This window comes from Callospermophilus lateralis, chromosome 4 (genome assembly GCF_048772815.1).
Source record: "Callospermophilus lateralis isolate mCalLat2 chromosome 4, mCalLat2.hap1, whole genome shotgun sequence".
In the NCBI taxonomy this organism is placed as follows: domain Eukaryota; kingdom Metazoa; phylum Chordata; class Mammalia; order Rodentia; family Sciuridae; genus Callospermophilus; species Callospermophilus lateralis.
The window spans coordinates 103,878,746-103,898,844 of record NC_135308.1 but is presented as its reverse complement, the minus strand read 5'-3'; the positions used below and the strand labels follow the sequence as shown (position 1 = coordinate 103,898,844).

General features: G+C 33.3%; 1 protein-coding gene across 1 annotated transcript in view; it reads left to right on the top strand.

Moving 5' to 3' along the window:
• Adamts20 (ADAM metallopeptidase with thrombospondin type 1 motif 20) overlaps nt 1–20,099 on the top strand; it is a 156,939-nt gene that overhangs the window by 105,142 nt on the left and 31,698 nt on the right. Inside the window, exon 29 of the mRNA XM_076852774.1 lies at nt 11,835–12,002. Within this exon, the coding sequence (XP_076708889.1) occupies nt 11,835–12,002 (168 nt within the window). The remainder of the gene's footprint in view (nt 1–11,834; nt 12,003–20,099) is intronic.

Here is a 20,099-nt window from a genome sequence, read left to right as displayed (position 1 = left end):
ACACATATGAGACTTTGACTTCCAATTCCCATTCTGCCATCTTGAAGTTAAAATTAATGAAATTCCTCTTCCACCAGGCAAATATTTGAAGACAATTGTTTTCTGTCTTCTCTTTTCCTAGTAAAATATAAACATTTTGTTCAATTCTTCAGTCTTCTCAATCTCCTTATTATGACCATCTCAAAGAGTGATATCTAGAATTTTCACTAGTAGAAGAAAAAATGGTCTTACTATCAAGAATGTAGCTATAAAGAATATTGCCAGCTTTGTTATATGTACTGTATGTAATATGTGATCAAAATGATAAAAAATGCATCAAATTTCAATTTTTACTAGTCATCCAGTTTTTCTTCACTGATTTTGTATCAGTATAAACCTATACACATGGAATCAGATACTATTATTAAATTGGATTTTATGCATCTTTAGCATAGATAATATTTTAAAACAAAGAATAGAATATTTATTTTCTCCTGATTGCCCAGTAGCATACATCTTTCATATTAATACTCACATCTGATTTTAATATATCCTCCCAACTTCACGACATGAATAAATTGGGGAAGCATGCTTTTCATGTATTCACTAAGTAGCCTTCATGAGGCAGCTCCAAAACTCTAGAATATACCCGCAGATGTTGATTTCCACTAATAAATCAAATATCTGTGATTATAATTCTGAATGCAACTTTACCAATGTATCACATACAAAATTTTAAAATATTGTTGTGTTAAAAAGTTAGTAAAGAAAAAGAGCTGTCTCCTGCTCATCTCTCCCACTCTAGAAGTAATCATTTATCTTCTTATTTTTATTTCCATATTTACAAATAAGGCTTATTCTGCTATTTCTTAATGCATCAAAAAATTACCTGTTGACATCCCCTCATAGAGCATGAGAATTTAGCTTTTTTATGCAAAATCATGAGCTCTACAGTCTATCTTTCAAATAAATTTTGATCAAGTCAAAAGTCAGTGCCACTCGGTCAGTATGAAGCCAAGTAGTATACTTTGAAATCCTGCTGTCTTGTACAACTTCTCTACTTTTTCTCAAGTTAATCATTTCCTAATTCATAAATTCATTCAATTTTTTTATTATTCAATTATGTTTTTATTATTCAATTATTTTTCAATCACCATTGTTTCCTCTCAAGTGTTTGTCCAAATGTGTAAAATCTCTGTGAATTGTTTTCCCCAAGTGTTCAGGTATTTTCTCTTCCCTAGACTCCTTCGCCCACACCTCCCATCTTCTTCCATTGATGTAGGGTGTATGATTTTAACCTTCTGTACCTCTGTCACACTGTCCTCTCATTCTGTGATATTCTTCTCTTGTCTTCAGTTTTGATGACATCTTATATTACATGTAATAATTACAGTTATCTTTTTTTTTGAGGGGAGATTTTTCCCCTTACATATCTTTATCCATTAGACCCTTTCTTTAAGGAAAAGTGGTTTTCTGTCATTTCCACTGAAAATTTTCTTCAAATTTTGATGATTCTCTGCAACTCATTAGAGTAAGGCATCAGTGTTTGGAAACTGCATTGGGATAGTTGAGTGACTAGTGATCTTCCCTGAAAGCAGTGCTTTGAGATCTTTTCTCTTGGACACCCAGATTCTCCAGAGAAGAACCCCCCTAATTCCTTGCTTAGAGTAGAATGTGGGCAGAGGTACTAAAGACCTGAGAGTTCAATGTATAGAAGCCTCTTATTCTTCTTCCAGTGCCCCATTTCTAGAACCCCATGCAGTTTAATTTGTTTGCAAGAAAGCCCTCTGACTTTTTGCTTCTGGGTGCTGAGCATGGCAGGGGTTCTGCAGGTCTAACTGTATTGCTTCATGTTGGTCTTCTCCTTTCTGTTTATCCTCTTTGCATCTTCCTAAGTTACTGAAGTATAGTTTTATGCTCTTGGACATTGTGGGTTGAAAAAAAGAGGGAGAGGAAATAAATACAAAAGATCATTCTATCATTTTTAACTAAATCTGTTTTGCTTAAAACCAAGTGTTTAAAATTTGCCCTCTTGGTTTGTGGTTTATTCTACCTTATCCCTACCTTTAAAATAATTTGTCTTAGGAGGAACAAGATGGAGTTTCCCTGGAATTCGAATGGGCTCACTGTCTCCTTATCTCATCACTGAGTGAGCTGCAAATGTTAGGAGCTTTGAACAATGCCCATGTTGCATTTATGGGTTTAATTGGCAAATCTGCATCAGACAGTCTATTTTTACAATTTTATATTCCCTCTGAATTTGAGAAAGGAGGAAAAAGAAAAGGGAATAGAGGCTTAATATGCATTTATTTCATTGTGTCAGGCACTGTTTTAGGGGTTCACTTATAGATCATTTAATATCACAACCTCACTGAAGCATAGGTATTATTGTCACTTTATGTTGTGAAATTAGAGGACCAGAAATTAAGCATCTATCCCAAGTTTTCCCCACTACTGACAGTTGAGATTCAAATGTGGGTGTTTGACTCCTAATTCTGTGCCCTTTTCATTATTCCATCTACTACCACCTAGGAGTGCAAATCATGAAACTCACCTTCAATTTTAACATATATAATTCATTTCTATGTGATTAAAGCAATAACTTTAAATTAGCTTAAACTCACCAAAATATGAAATTAATTCCTAACCCATCCTTCCCTCATGACCTCTATTGCATATGGTAAGTAGATATTAATTTGTGCAGTGAGGGCTGCTCCTTTCATCCCAACTCTGACTTTTCCCTTTTCAAGCATTCAAAGAGCTCATTTATTTCTCATCACAGAGCTCTCTGCATATTCCTTTTTGGACCTTTATAACCCTACTTAAAAGCAAACTTCTTGGCTTTATTTCTGTTAACTCCCACAGCCTGCACATAAAACATGCAGAAACTTGAATGGTAAATCCTGCTATATTGTTAGCACTTGATTTTAAGAATTTGGTTAATGTTTCCATAGTAAGTAATGCTTTAAAAGTCATAATTTTTAGGCAAGTGTGATTTGGTTATTTTTCTGGTCCCTTTACCTTTGTATGGTTTAACCACACTAAAGAGTTCTGCTCTGCTGCACCCAGAAAGGCAGATGCTCATATTTCTGGATTTAGGTTCTCTGCAGTAAGATGGGAGTGTTGTTTTTTTTTTTTTTTTTAATTATGGAATGTGCCTACATTCTTGTAACAGCAATGTCCCATGTTATTGTGATTCATGTAGAAACAGCAATAATAAGTAAATTCACAATCATGCCACCAAAATAATTCTTAAAATTAGACAAGATTTACATCAATTTCATATTGCCATACCATTTTTCTCTTGGTTGGGATATAATTGTAAAGATTCTTGTTACTGAATAAGTCAATGAAAACTCCAAACAGGAAATTTTTAGATGATTTCCACTTGCAAATGAATTTTATAGAGGAGGCTGAAATGTTCATTACCTCTTTATGGCACACAGAAACTTTGCCATTAGCAGAGTTAAAAGAATAAATTATAAGCTTCAAACTAATGATAGTTTTTCCTAAGTATTTTTCACAACAAATAATGCTTACATTTTAAATTAGAATTACATTTACTCTTCCAGTAAAATAAACCTGAATTTAATAATTAATCTTTGCAGATTTTCAATTATTCTTCATCAAATCTTATTATTGAAACTAATCTAATAGTTGAATCCTTTAATTATTAGTTACTGGGGTAATTTTTCATTCTAATTTTCTAATATTTAAATTGTGGGCAAACAATATTATATGATATGTGTGTCATTTACGCAGATGTATTTTTACAAAAGACACTGCATCAATTACTGAAACTTTTCCTCATGTTTACATTGCAAGTGAAAATAATCACAAAACTTTCCAGAGTTGTAATTTAGACAAGATTAACAGTTGTAGCAAATTATCTTTAACTGTTACTTATAATTGAGTTAGCCAGATGAATTACATGTGAGATCACACATATCGCATTGATCAGCTTAGAACTCTATGAATGTACATAAATATACACATCCATACATTCAAAATTAAAATCTTATAACACAAAATTGAAATTAAAGTTAAAAGTTTTATGATGATATTAACTAATATAAAGTAACTTTGCTGGATATGTTGATTATTCATCATTTTTTGGTTATTATGCTTTCAATTGTGAGTCAAACACTTTGCAAATCAATCTGACTTAAATTTTTTTAATGGCCAAAATTACAAATTTTAAATATAATCAGATGTACTGCAATAGAATAAAATGTTTCAGTGGTAAATACTTTAGAAACTAAAAGCTGTCCTGGTTTGTTAATGCTGTGTTATCAAAGGATGTTTGTAACAGGTTTAAAAGGAAGTTTTCAAACTCCATGAAACTTTAAATTAAAAGCATAATCTTTCAGGAAACAGTATGAATGGGGACCCTGTTGGTGGATTTAGTATCTCACTCCTTGGCCCACATGTGCAGTGAATTAAAAGAACAGTAGTGGGATTATTTTACAGAGCTGACACTCTTCATATGCATATTTTGTCCTTTCTATAGCTGTTTTAAACAGAAGGATACACTACTGTACTCTAACTAATTTAATGTTTTATTTCTCTAATAAACTGAGATGTTCAGTTTAGAAATAGGTTCTCTCAATTGTAGAGAACATAATAATAAAGTAGTTGTATGGAACTCAGTATCTAAGATTTTTACTGTAATGGACTTTTCTCATAGATAATACAGAAATATCTGGCTTCCTGAAGATCTCAACAACCATGCTATTTAACCATGCAATGGTTTAGAATCAACCTATTTTATTTAGAGGGTAGTAATAGTCTTCTTAAAAAACAAAAACAAGTCACATGTACACATATATGCAATAATGTTTTATTCTTCAAAACGACTAATTTCTGGTCAATTTTTACTGGAAATTCTGTCATTCCCTATTTAATAGGTAATTTCATATGCTTATCTTTTATTCCATGATAATGTTCTAAAGACTTTTAAAACAATCATTAAAATATCACTTTAAAAAATTCTCTAGCAAAGTAGTATGGGCCAGATTTTTTCCCTTACAAACTTTTGATTTAACTTTGCTAAAGGAGCATAAAATTGTTTAGTTATGAGATAAATGAGATAAAGGATTCATACTCCAATACTGAAAATTTCATTGATGCTTTTTAATGTCACTTAAAGACCAAGGAAAGCACAGCTAATCCTCTCAAATTATTTCATGAGAGATACTACAACACCTGATTTTCTTTAAATTATTTTAGCATACTGGTGTTTAAGTCAAAATCACTCTATTTACTGTACATTGATGCTTCTTATTAGGCTGTTGCATTTGTCTTGATGGCAATAATTTTTGGTTGTGTTGAGATAGATTTTGATTTCTAATATATAAGAAGTACATTTCTAAGACAAGCTCTTTAAACAAGAAGAGTTTATGAATACTTTACAAATCCTACTCCCTTTGTGGGATTTCTTTGTTGTCTGGAGAAGTCATTAATACTTGGCTTATGGTGAGCAGTGGGATAGACATAACACCAGTCACCTGGTTATGAGTTTACATCTTTAACAAATGACTTAGAGAACTTGCTATCAGGAAAACATAGAGGTAATTTGATATTTAGTTATAAAGTAAAAATTTGTTCTTCATCTGATTATCTGTTGGAAAACAAGGAGTATGTTTTAAAAGCAAAGAACTATTAAATTCCAAAACTTTTGGTAGGTGAAGTGAAATTGAATATAGTACCTTATTATTTTTTTCAGTTTTGTATTTTCTTGTTATTTTTATTTGCTTAATTACAATATTAGAAAACAAAAATTAAATAAAATGGCTGAGAGAAAAGTTACAACTATTAAATTTATGTCTAATTAGATTATTGATTTATGGTTGCTAAAAAACTAAATGTCATAATTTTTAGCTAGCCCCAAAATAGACCCAGGGCCTTAAGCATGCAAGGCAAGGACTCTCCCACTTAGCCATATCCACAACCCCCAATATGGTTTTCAGCCATATCCACAACCCCCAATATGGTTTTCCACAACCCCCAAAATGGATTATTAAACAAAATGTTTACAATTATAAAATTATGAAATATTATACTTAATTGTTAATAATTTACTTCTCAGCAGTGAGGAGAAATGTTAAGGGTGCAGCAGGTTAGTTGTTAAGGTATTTTTTGTTTTCACTAATTGATCTGGAATTATGGTCTGGTTATTTTAAAATGGATTTTTGACAAATTTACTCACAAAAGTCCATTTAGAAAACTGGCAATAATTTAGCCTGTGTTACAGAGTAAGTTTAAAAAATGTTAAATTATTAATCAAGAATATATATGAAGAAATTACATATGAAGGAAAGTAGGCTTATCTTTAAAATTCTTCTCAATAACTTGTTATCTTGGTAGTCATCAAAAATCTTAGCATAGAACTGAGTTGGTGTCAGAGCCCTTTCCTAATATTAAGTGTTGAATATTATTTTTAACAATAATCTTAGAGAATTTTAGCTTAAATCTGTGTGGTTGACATGGAAGGAAAAATATATAATTTTATTTATAAGTGACACTATTCAGTGGCATATGAAATAGATATTTCTACTTTTTCTAAACAATTAAAATAGACATAATGAATAAATAATTCTTTCTCTTAATTTTGATTGTTCTTGCTGTCCTATAGACCAAATTACAGATTCTTTTTTTTTCCTTCAAATTACATATTAACTAATCTTTATAAATAAAATTGAGGTTGATCATTATTATGTAAGTAACCATTAAATTTGAAGTATACCATCTAAAATCAGTTCATGTGCCACCAGTGGAATATATACCAGTTTAGAGGATGTTCCTCTATGCAAGTTCCTATGGTTAATGATACATTTGAATTATTTCCTCCATTTAGAAGGAATGAAGAATGATTCATGACAAATTTCATTTGGAACAAGTGATTCTGGGTTTTTCTATTTTTCATGTTTCCTTACAATATATCTGTTCCTAGTAGATTCTGTAATCTGTCTGGAAGAGAAAACAGATGAAGAACAGATAATTAGAGGTGTATTGAGGGTCACAAAGGAGAAACTCAAGGTGTTAAAAAAAAAGTTCATAAGAATCATGCCTAATCTGGTCTGAGTTGACGGGCATATGCAAAGATGCTGAGCTGGGAATAAGCAAAGTACACTCTAGAAAATGACATTCATGCATAGGTTTCCATTTGCTCTTTTCTCTATGTTATCTTCCCTGTTTTATTCACAACATGGAAAAAGAAACATTTTTAAGCATGTTCTCATGTAATCAATTGGTATTATGCAATATTCTTTGTCGATTTTAACTTTTTAACATTTTTCTATACCATTACAAGTATCTTTACAGTTTTCTTAGTTTTATTTCTATCTTTTCAAAAAAATCCCTTCATTTTAACTTCACCCATATAGAAAGTAAATATTATTTTACCAATATTATAAATGGAAAATGGAGTATTATATGGGTAAAAAATTTACCTGTAGTTACTCAGCTTGCATACTTTGCAAAGAGCACATGCATGACTGAGGTAGAGTGTAACACTTATATTTCAGTATTTATTTCATAACAAACTACAGTATCTACTAATTCCCCAGTACAAATACTGTTCCCCACTGTTGTCAGAAAGAATACAGTACAAATTAACATAACAGTTTATAAAAGCCCCAAATCCCAAGACTTCCATTTCTTAGAAATAAACAAACTTCCCTATTTAATTTTGTTCAGCAATTTAAGTTTCCAGAATTAAATTAATCAAGACTCCCACAAATTAAGTCAATGCATTCATTCTTCTGTGGTATGTTTATGTATAAATAAACAAAATGATCCTCACCTCAAATATCAGAAGTAGTCTTCTCCTATAATTATGTACAACTTTTCTCTAAAAACAAGGATATTCTTGTTCCATAGTTAAGGGGGACTAATTAATTTTCTTGGAATGGAAAGTACCAGCTATCCCAAATGACTCTGGAGATTCTACCACAGTTTAGTGCTTGCAAGTGGTACATTTGTTTCAAATGCTGTCTTAAATAGAAATTTGTCTTTACCTAACATATGAGTAGTCAATTCAGGATATTTATGTGTTTATTCAGTATCATCACTTCCAAAGGGGGTTGGGTCCTATATCTACTGTTTCATAGACATTCTCCTTAAGGCTATGTCTTAGCCTCTTATTAAGGGACATAGAGGTTACCTTTGAGAAAAAAAAAATACCACTTTTGTCAGGACTGCTAGAAATGAATTATGCAGCATTAATGAAAATCTCAGGGGAAAAGAAAGGCATAGGAATATAAAGTACAGGAAAAAGAAATGATTGCTGTGATACGAGAGCAAAGAATTGCTATGTTTTGGTATCCCTACCAATGGCTGTTTTGTGAAATCCTGACAACACAGAATGTACTGTGGTTTGGGAGAGGAAGGAGGTAACATTTCACTCTTTGTTTACTCTATAGCTGCCTCATTCCAACTAAAACACAATTCTTTGCATAACATGTTCCCTTTTACTTCCGAGAAATTCCACATGGAATTCCAGACATGATAAAATAATGGCCTCATTCCTCTTCAGATCAAGAAAAGAGATCTGTACTTAGTCCTCTTCAGATCTTGAAGAAAAAGAGGTCTACTTCAAACATGTGTTCAAAACATAGTTTATTGTATAATTATCTGATTTTATATTTTTTCTATCTTACCTAGAGGACTTTGAATTTATTAACTAATAAATATATTTTATGGAATTTAAAAATTTTAAATAGTGTGCAATAAAAACAAATAAATTGCTTACACCAAAATCCAACATCAATTAATCTACTTGATATTTATTATACCTGCTACTTTGTAGGTGATGTGAATAATCTAAAATGGCCTGACCTCCAGGAGGCTGGGTAGATAAAGCACGTGACAAATATAGAAAATGATGAAGTGCTAAAAACCAGGTGAGGCTCAGAAGAACTCAACAAAGGATAGGCCTTTAAGGAGAAGTAACACTGAGAAAGAACTAGGGGAAGTGATTAGTCTGGGTAAAGAAGATAATGAATTAAACTCTGTTGAAGATTGAAGAGAAAACAATTACATTATACCTCAATAGAGAAGTTTGCATGATGAAAAGTAGCAGAATTCAGCTGGGAAATTATGCCAACCAAAATCCACAAAAGAAAGGAAGAGATGGATTAAAAACAATAAGGAGCCATTGTCAATTCTTGAGCAAAAAAAATGTACATTTAAAGTTATTTAATAATAATAGTTGTTATGTTATAAAAATAAGAGTATGCTTAAATTTGAAAATATAAATGTACTAAACAAGTTGATAAAATTGGTTTATGTTTAAATTATGTTTAGTTATAATCTAAATTAGACTGACAATAGTATAGATTACTCTAATAGATTAAAATAAGGAATAAGAGAAAAAAATAGAAGATGAACTAGAGTTAAGAGTAGGAGACCATTCAGTTGCCTGAAAAGTAATCTTAATAGTACTCTGCACTTCTGAATTTACATTACATTCATATATATTGCTCATAGAGGAAATATATTGCTGAATTCTAAATTAGAATCTCAAGTTTAATCTTTCTTCTCATCCTATGTATTTTGAAAATTGTTCATTCTTTCCAGAAATATTAACAATTTGCTTCATATTTACTGTGTGATTCTTGGATACTGGGCATGGTTAAAAAGAACCCTGGGAAATTTTACAAAATAGACACACATGAGCAATATATAGATAAAGTATAGAAAGCATATATGTAGACCATCCATCTTGTCCATCAGGAAACTGCTTCTCCTTCAAGACTAAATGTGAATGTCACTATCTTAAGTAATTACCAAAAACCCTAGAAAGAATTGGCTACTTTTCCTGAATTTCTTAATTTCACCATATTCTTTCTTCTACCATTTTAGTGATACTTACTGTTTTGTAGCATTTTTGTTTTTCTGATCTTCACTGGGTTTAACACTATTTAAGACCTACTCTGGCATAATTCATTTCACAAATGGCATGTATCTTTTAGATTATAAGCACTTGCACATGAATATTATTGAATATTGCACATTTCAATAATTATTACTTTTTAAATAAAGGGTTAACAGGGAGAATAATGAATACTATTTTGTTTCCAAAGATCACAATTCAAATGTTAGAAAAATTACATACATCTGAGGAGAAAAACTTCCATGTGTGAACATGTATGTATGCAATGTAATTAGCACACTCCATGACAGTATATGCTAGATAATTGATAATATTTTTTTAAAGAGAGAGAGAGAGAGAGAGAGAGAGAGAGAGAGAGAGAGAGAGAATTTTTAATTTTATTTTGGTGGACACAACATCTTTGCTTGTATGTGGTGCTGAGGATCGAACCCGGGTTGCACACATGCCAGGCGAGCGTGCTACCGCTTGAGCCACATCCCCAGCCCTGATAATATTTTTAATGTGCAATATTTACATTCTTAGAAAAATAAGCAATGAAAAAAAATCAAAGTTGTGCCCAAGATAAGTGTCCACGAAGAGTAGAGCATATAGGGAGGTCTAGATCATCAGTAGAAGGAAAGAATGCTATCTGTATATGAATATGAAATTTATTAGAGGTTTTCAAAGAACTAAGTGTGTTCTAAGTGGCATAGGAAGACTCTAAGTATTAGTGAAGGGGGCAGTAAACATCTAGGACATGATCACAGCAAAGCTTAATGAAGGCACCAAGTTCATTACACATACAAATGAGATACAGTATTGCCAATAATGTAACAAGGTAAATTACATTTTTTGAAGTTTAAAAATTTTTAAACATCTAATGGCCTGCATTAGATAGTATAATAGTTTGTGAACTCATGACACCCATTAAATGCATAATATACTAACTAATGTTCTCAGAGCTCAGTATGTTTCTAAATTAAACACCATCAACTGCTGTCTCAGAGGAATAAGAATTGTCTGGGATCCATGTCTTCCCTGCTTTCCCTGCTACCTGTGTCATGCTGAAATTGTCAATATCTTCTCTGAGACTTCACAAATGAAAATGGTAGAAGAGGAAGCTAATGTTTACTGAGAATCTGCCTGGTGTAAGAGAACTGGATTAGATATTTCATATTCTTTATCTTATGTTAATCTTCATAAAAAGTTTATAAGATTGGTGTCATTATTCCCATTTTGTAAGTGAAGAAACTGATGCTTGGACAGATGATGAAATGTGCCTGAAAGTCGTTCATCTGTGACTGACAAAATCCATATTCAATGCCAGGGCCCAAGCTCTTTCTAGTACATTTCAATATCCTGGCTCATAAAAAGACAACTGGCTGAAAAATAGAGTTTTACTTATATTTCACAAGTTTTTCTTTTTTCACTAAACACATTGAAGGTAGAGAGATTTGTCTTCTGGATTGATGCAAAAAAACTATACTTAAATGAAACTATACTTTAAAAAATAAAATATCCATTTTTTTTCTAGTTTCCTGCTCTGAGAGGTCATTGGATTGTTTTTTTGTTTGTTTGTTTTGGTTTTTAACAAGGAAAACGTACTTTCCAGTGTGGAAAAGCATATGAGAATAAAAATATAATAGGTGGAAGTGACTCTACAAACTGAATGCAAGTTTTATTATGCATGATAAAAGGAGTTATTTGAAGTCTTTTAAAATATCTAAAACATCATGTGTCAAAGAGTTCCTGGTATATTGTAGACAAGCAATACTTTTTTTGTAGAATGAATGAATACCTTTTGATATCAGCATCAATTGATGGTTGAGGGCAGATTGGCGAATTTCAAATTCTAATTTGAAGTACTGGAGCATATCTTAATACGAATGTCAAAGCAATAATGTTTTGATCATTTTGTTTTATATTTCTTGAAGATAAACTTAAGAAAAATAAATCAAGGGCATTCATGTTTCTTTTCTAGTGTTCAGTTTCATGTGGTAAAGGGATAAAGTACCGTGATGTGCTTTGCATTGACAAATTCCAAGGGAAATTAGAAGAAAAATATTGTAGCCATCTGCAGAAACCTCGAACTCACAAAGTTTGTAGATCTATCAGATGCCCTTCATGGAAAGCCGATAGATGGAAGGAGGTATGTGATGAATTTTATAATTATAAAATTATTTTTTGCATTTTAAAATGTTAATTTTTTCTGTTTCCTATAACCTTGAAAGTTTTTTTCTTTAAAGTGTACTTTATTCTGTTATTGAATTTTCTGCACTATAATCTAAATTAACACTATACAGTATTAAATGCATTTTTAAGTCTACAGTTAAATAATTAGTTAATTATTTGATTTGTTTGTGGCTATAAATTTTACAAGGCATTCTGTTTCTGAATATTAGAGGGACAACTACTGATAATCATCTTGGTAGTCTAGCAGCAAGATATATATGTTGCTGTGGTTGCATTTAGTAATGAACTTATTTTCATCCCCAAAAGCTTGGATTTGAGCTTAGGCTGCATCTTGTAGAAGTGACTGGTAAATTGCAGACAGGATTGGAAATTGATAATTAGGGAGGTGTGAAAGTTAGATAACCTAGGCTTGGCTGAGATTAGAGTAGAAAGACTCCTGGCTGAAGTAAAGTTCACAAATAAGTGAGGCCCAGGCTGAGAATTCAGTTGTAAAAGAAGGGTGATTGATACCTGCCCTGACTTTCTCAGGGAAGAGAACGCAAAATCTGAATTGGAGGAGTCATGCTTCTGAAAGCGGTTGTCAAGCAAACACCAGCTTGGCAAATATTGATGGGACAAAAGCCATGAACAAGATAAAAATGTTATGTGGGATAATTTCCAGAGGGCTGATTGCCTTGGGCTGGGCTTTCAACAGAGCCCTCTGGTTGCTCCCAGAGTACCTACAATTGCTTATCCATTTCTTAAAGAAACAAGTTCTGAAAATAAAAAAGAAACCTATGTTCTCTAAGTGAAACTTCCTTCTGTCAGATGTTGAAGTTAAGTAGTTAAGTCCTTTGGGAACAGGGACAGAAGACAGCAGCTAGAGGGTATGGGGTTCCCCTGGGCTCCCAAGTCATCACCGTTTTCCCTGAGCTAATACCACAATATGGGGCACTCAGCTTTTGAATGGTACTATGCCAGTTCATCATCCATATTGAATAAAAAATTCTCATAGTAAGCAAAAGTCTCAAATTTCCTTGTAGAAGATGCAGCCTCTGCCAAGCATTAGCAAGCTGGAAATTGTGGCTGATGTTTGACTGAACCCTCCGTTTTTCATTCCACAAAAAGAGACATATTCTTGAGCATTTCCTTCTACATTAAATTTTGGTAAAGTAACTAGATTATTTTTCACTCTTTAGAAGAGGCTATGATCTAAAAAGTTCTCCCCATTGACTTGCTACATTTAATTAACTTGCTATATTTAATGTCATTAATATTTACAGAGTTGTTCCAGAACTAGATCCATCTTATCTCTCTTTGCGCCCACTATGTGTCTGTGGTTCAATAGGTTGTCTCAATTCTCTTGTCAAAGCAACTTTTGAATCTCCATGGCCACCACCCTGCTCTAGTTCAATGGCTGACTTTATGTGTTCCCAGGTCTCCAATGGCCTCCCCGCACATATTTTGACTGCTATATGCCTTCATATTTTGTGAACTCCAGAACTCAAATATACTTGTGCCACTTAATATCTTCTATGACTTATATTGTCTTCAAGCAGAAAGTCTAAAACTCAACTCATGGTTTTTCTTCAGAATTACATCAGGCCACTATCTTTTTCTCTCTCAGAGACTATAGATATCTTTTTCACTAAGCACCTACCTTCATACATAGCTAAATACTTCTTATTTTGAATACTTCAGTTTAATTGCAAAGGATCTCAACATCTCTTATTATTTTTGTATATTTTTGTATTTTGTATATTTTTGTATATTATTTTTGTATTTTGTATTTTGTATATTGTACTTAAAGTAGAGGGCCACCTTACTTTCTCTGGATCAGTATGGCAGAATAATGTTAAAGCAACTTTCTCTGAGGCGAAATGCCAAAAGGGCACTGGATGTGAAAAGTTGCAGATGCACCAGGTGCCAACACATAGCTCCACATTCTGACATCAGGCAGGAACCACAGGTCAGGGAGGGTATAGGGGCTTGCAGTGAAACTGGGAGAGACTTTGCTTCTTGACCATATTCCTATGGATCCCAAGGGTGCTTTTGATGCTATGCAGCTGCTGTAGTTGCTGTGATTGGTATTCATAAAGGACACTTTCTGGCCTTTGACCTTCAGCCTCACGACAGTGAATCCATCATTAGTCCTAACAGATTGGCCTTGGCTTATCACCAAACATGAAATTGTATAAGATCCACTAAAGGAATGTATTTTAGAAATTTCAAAGATACAGATTTGAACATGCATAGACTGTAAAAGAGATGCTTTTGTACAGAGTCTGCTTTCTCCTCTTTACATTGGTTTTCCTTGTCATAGAAATTAGCTTCATTCACCCACACAGTCCTTAAATCTCTGCCAGAAACAAATGACCACTTGTAAAGTCCTTGGCTTTTGATTTATTCTATAAAAAGTACCCACATGAAGTCACAATTGCAGGCTGTCACTGCACTACATATAATATTATATTCAACAGAAGTGTAATTTCAGGGGTGGTTACAAGAAAATCACTGGTTTCTGCTTTGTTCTGCTTGTATAAATTGCTAACATTGCTTTAATAAAATCACCTGCTATAAAATAATTCCATTCATTACCATTTACATGAGGCTTTAAATGGAAAGGCTCATTTGGTAAATTGTTGATCAAAAAGGTACTCAAACGAGTTTGATGAAATACTTTTCATTTGGTGTTTGATATCCTTTTTCTTTAATGTAATGAATTTTAATGACAATTGCTAAACAAGAACAAACATTGCTATACAAGACCATTTGTCTTCTGTGTCCAGATGTGTATCTTTAGAGGCAAATCAAATAAGTCCTAAAAAAAAAGACCTTCACAAACAAGAGGATGTTTTTGTCATGTATGTATTTGAGAATATCAGCTCCCTTTTTAAGTTCAAGGTGAGACTACCACTAGATTTTTCAGTGTCTCAGGCCTCACCTACTAAGTTAAGTGTTGATAAAATAAATAGTCCCTATGTTTGGGGACAAAAAACAAAAAACAAAAACATGTCTTGAATTCTTACCTTCCCTTGATCAGGCTGAACCTGCTGGATAATTTAGAAAAGAATGAGAGTCTCATTCAATCTTATTCAATCTTGAGCCAAATGAAATCAGCCACTGGCCTCATTCCCCTTCTCTGAGATCCATATTTTCTGTCTCACATTTTAAGGTCAGAGCTGGGACCAAAGATGCTAATAAGTTCCCATATCCCATGAATCTATGTAGTACCTCCCACCTGAAGCCCCTAATTTGGACAAATTAAAACTATATGCTAAATGCTGGATTTTAAGTGATTTTGTATTTAATTCCATATTTTCTATGTCTCCAAATGCATGTCTATTTCCATATTTTCAAAAATTTCTGAGATATGCATTTATATTTTATAATTTAAAAATAATTTTATATATAATTTTATATATATATAAATCATCGATGGACGTTTATTTTATTTGTATGTAGTGCTGAGAATCAAACCCAGTGCCTCACACATGTGAGGCAAATGCTCTACCACTGAGCCACAACCCCAGTCCTAAAAATAATTAATCTTAATCTTTTTCAAGTCCCTAGTGCCATCAAGGAAGGATCCAGAATACCTTCATCTCTGTCTTCAGGGTATTCAGTGATATGTCCACTAAGGCAGGCAGATTGGGTACAATTTCAGAAAGGGATGCCGTCCCTCCTCTGGGGCTGGGTGCTATGGTTCTCAGTCTTCTGTTTTTGCATTTCAATGCTGCTTGTCAACTCTCTTTATCATTTTTCTTAAAATTTAAGATGGTTTATGAATGACTGAGAGGAGGTATGTATCAATGAACTTTTCAATGCAGAAATAATTGTACTTCAGCAAGAAAAGTGAAGCAAAAAAGAGTAGTGGGGAGGGAGGAGTGAGGGAGAGTCACTCCCTTCCTGACAATGTATGAGAAACTTCTCTATTCCTCACAACAGTATACTGGAGGTTAATGCATCCATTATGCAGATGAAAAAACAAGTAGCATATGCAGGTCACAGGCCAGGAAATATTGGGGATAGAAATCTGAACACAGACCTATTTGAGCTTTTCCCACTGGGTTTGCTATCATAATTATTTCATTATTATCATTGTATCTTAGCTTATCCTTATATTTCCTTAATAATATATTGCCCTCTCTGGCCAAGAAGGGCATAGTTTCAATAATTGTAGGCTCTTACTGTACTACATAGTAATTTATTTGGTAGAAATGTAATATATGCTGTGCTAAATTTATTGCAAGTTTATTCATGTAAAAAATGGTTATTTCTTAAATGAAAAATATATAGTAATTTTATATGCATAGGAAACTGAGGATTTAGTTGATCACATATGTTAAATAAACTGTAATGACTTAAATGACTAGAAGCACATTAGGCTCTATTAACAGAAGGATAATGTTTGTACTTTTTGGCTCTAATAGTCAGGTATTTGGACCTGTGCATACTCCAGGATCCATTAAGAAAAGCATTACAACGTTTCAGATTTCCAGTGAAGAACAATCAAATGGCAACAATACTGCTTTATCAGTCTTGCTGTCTTCTGTTGTAAGCAGCAAAAGCCCTGATTATTAGCAGATGAAAGCACTAATGTTTATTTTTACACAACAAAAACAGCATGGCTAGTTTTAATTTTGATTTAGCAGCTCCACGATATCAAGGAGTTGGATTGACGTATCTCCAGTTCATTTGTCAGCTCCTGATGGTCATTAGGTGGCTTCCATGGTTCTAGTCCTCACACCTTCATACTTTTATGTGACAGTAGACATCTTTTTGTTCAAATTAATAAAAGAGAACAGATTCTGGAGAGTGGGTAAAGTTGACAATTTTAGGTCAACATAAGAGAGTATTTGCTAACATTGGAGGCATCTAAAAATCAAATGTTTGCTTTGAAGATATAGTGTGTGTGAATGCTTTAAGAAAGTATATTTGGTTATGTTTAGTTTGATAAGCTTTCATTCACCATTACTGTAAAAGAGATTTCAGAATTAAGGAAAGATTAGGACTAGGTATTCTTAGAGTTTCTAACTCAAAATGGCATATTACTACTATGTTATTGATTCTTTTGAAAAAACTATAGTTGCAAATAACTAATGGAACAAAAACCTTATTCACAATGAAAATTATAACCAACTCATCAAGAGAGGACTTCACTGTTTTTATTTTAAATAATTATTTATTAAATGGCAAAGTGAGTCAGCATTATTGAAGCCATTTTGCAATGCAGATTGTGATACTTCTTTATCTTTGTTCTACAATAGCTACAGAACTTGTGGATTTGCTAAAATTCACCTTCTGTTTTCACTAAGCATTTCAAGTTCTAATCTAAGCAATGTTATATTTATGTGTCAGTATGGTGTTGGGCTGATTTTTCTATCAAAATTGAGTTATGTAGGGTTGCTAACTTAGTGTATTTCAATTATTTGTGTTATACTTGCAAACATGGCCTCACAAAGCCCTCAAACACATCATCTGGGGATGTTTTTAAAATAAAATTTAACACACATATAAATATGTAGTTCTATAAAACTATTAAAATAAGGATGAGTGTATGGGGATTGTAATGTACTTGGGAGGCCATTCTGGTAAGCCACTTAAGAGGGATGGCAGTGTCTTCACCGCATCTATGACCATAAGAGGAACTGGCTTTAGGTAAAGGTGATGAGTTCTGCTACGAAAACATTTAGCTTCAGTAGCCTTTGATATGTTTTAGTAGGATATGCTAATGCTTAAAATATGATCAGAGAGAGTGGAGTCAGGTAAGGACCCTGCGAGGGAGACATATAAGAAGAAAGAGGAGAGCACCTAGAACCAGAAAGATTTCAATCCTAGAAGTAAGACTAATGTGCTGGAAGTGGTTAGTGGTGCCACATGTGTTGGTGAAATTAGCCAAGAAGAGGTTTGAAAAGTGTCTGTTGAATTTGCAGGTTGTTGATGACACAAGGGTTGAGAAATATTAAATTGAAGTAATAATTATCCTCTATTCAAATCTAAAACCATATCAATTTACTCCCTAAAATACTGAAAAACAAAAGTTACCTTCTTTTCAAAGCAGTCCACTTTTTCTCCTTTTGGGGAGGAGAGGGCCATGATAAAATATAGTAACCATGCCTGGTCTCAGTGGATTTTTTTTTAAACTTGTCTTAGGATCAAAGGACCAAGAAAGCAGTGTGGTTTAGTGAATTATAGGAAATTATATGTGTTCATTAGAACTTTTTGCTAAGCTATGTTTTGTGAACTTGTTTTTTCCAGGAATTGTTTTTTTCAGGTTTGGAGGCAGGATGTTTTCCAAATATGGTTTATTTTTTTGAGATTATCTCTGAAAAGTTTGCAGGAGCCATATTTTATAGGTTAAATGTTTTCATAAGAGGTTCAGATGAGGCTAAACTGCATCCAGATGTTTTAGTCTATCTAATAGTGTTCCTGAAGTACTGCACATATTAAGTTATTTGTCTCCATACAAAGAGGTATATATGTTTTGTGAAAACATTCAATGAGTTGGCAAAATTCAATAGCTTAAGCATAATTTGAATGTATATATGAATTATGTAGATAAGTAAAATTATGCACACAAATTCTCTTTGAAGTCAGCGGTTGCTGCTTATACAGGCAAGATAGAAATACTAAATTTTACAGTGTCTTTATAGTGAAAATGCTGCTACAGTTTGTACAAGGAATTGGAGCCTACTTGGTAAATTAAATTCTTAGATTTTGTGTGATTTACATATTTTTTCTCATGGCAAAATTATATTTTGCAGATGTGTGTTAATGTTGTTAAAATAAATATAAAAGGAAATTAGTTACTTTGGCATTCCTGCAAAAATAGAGAACTTGAAGAACAACCTGATTTCTTTTTTATAATATTGCTATTGGGAATACTGATGGGTTCTCACACAATACTACCCAGTATTACCTCAAATCTCTTCTGAGATGTCAGGGAATATATAGCACCGAACTCACAAATTAAATAAATATTCTTAGACCCCACACCTTATTAAGGAAGGCACCACAACTCTGCTCTGTTGTCAAGCTCTGTTGTATGATTTTTACAACTTAGTTTTAGAAAACTTATATCCCACAGATGCAAAACTGTGAAGTCTTTCCACCCCCAGAGGCAGTGAGTGAGAAGAGCTCAACAGAAAGAATGGAGCTTTGACTGTGCTTTATCACTGTTGTGATTCAATTGTTTATGTTCCTTCAAAATTCATGGTTTGCAATCCTGCACCCCAGAGTGAGAGTATTAGGAGGTGGGGAGTGTGCGGCTGATTAGGTTATGAGGGTGGAATCCCCATAATTGACTCTCTTATGAAAACGACCCCAGAGACTTAGCTTGTCTCTTCTGTCACCACGGAGGTTGCTGGGATCCAAACCCACTGGATTTGGTTGCTTCATCAATAAGAGAAAATTATACCAAAAAAAAAAAAAAGAATTTAATCATAGATCATAGTCTGGTCCAAACTGGGAAGGCAGCTCTCTGTTTGTGCTGTCCTACAGAAATATTAGATTCATAATGGGAAAAAGCCAGGAAATATATATATGTAGACTTTTCCAATCTGTGCTAGCCAAGGTATTGTGTTAGCTTTTTGTTGCTGTGACAAAATACCTGAGAAAATCAACTTAGAAAAGGGAAGATTTATTTTGGCCCACAGTTTCAGAGGTTTTAGTCCATGGTCACCTGGTCCATTGTTTCTGGGCCAGTGGTGATGCAGAACTTCATGTTGAAAGGGCTTGGTGAAGCCCTTCTCATAACATCTGAGCAGAGAAAAAGAAAGACTGGGGACAAGTACAGTCTCCAAGGGCATGCCCCCCAAGAGCCGCTCTCTTTAACTAGATCCCACCTCTTACAGTTTCCATCAACTCCCAATAGTTCATTCAGCTATGAATCCATCAATGGATTAATCCACTCATGGGGTCATGAAGTCAGAGTCCTCATGATGTATTACTTCCCCAAAGCTCATTTCTTCTCTCTCTCTCTCTCTCTCTCTCTCTCTCTCTCTGTCTCTGGGGGATAGGTACCAGGGATTGAACTAAAGGGCACTTGACCACCAAGCCAAATCTCCAGCCC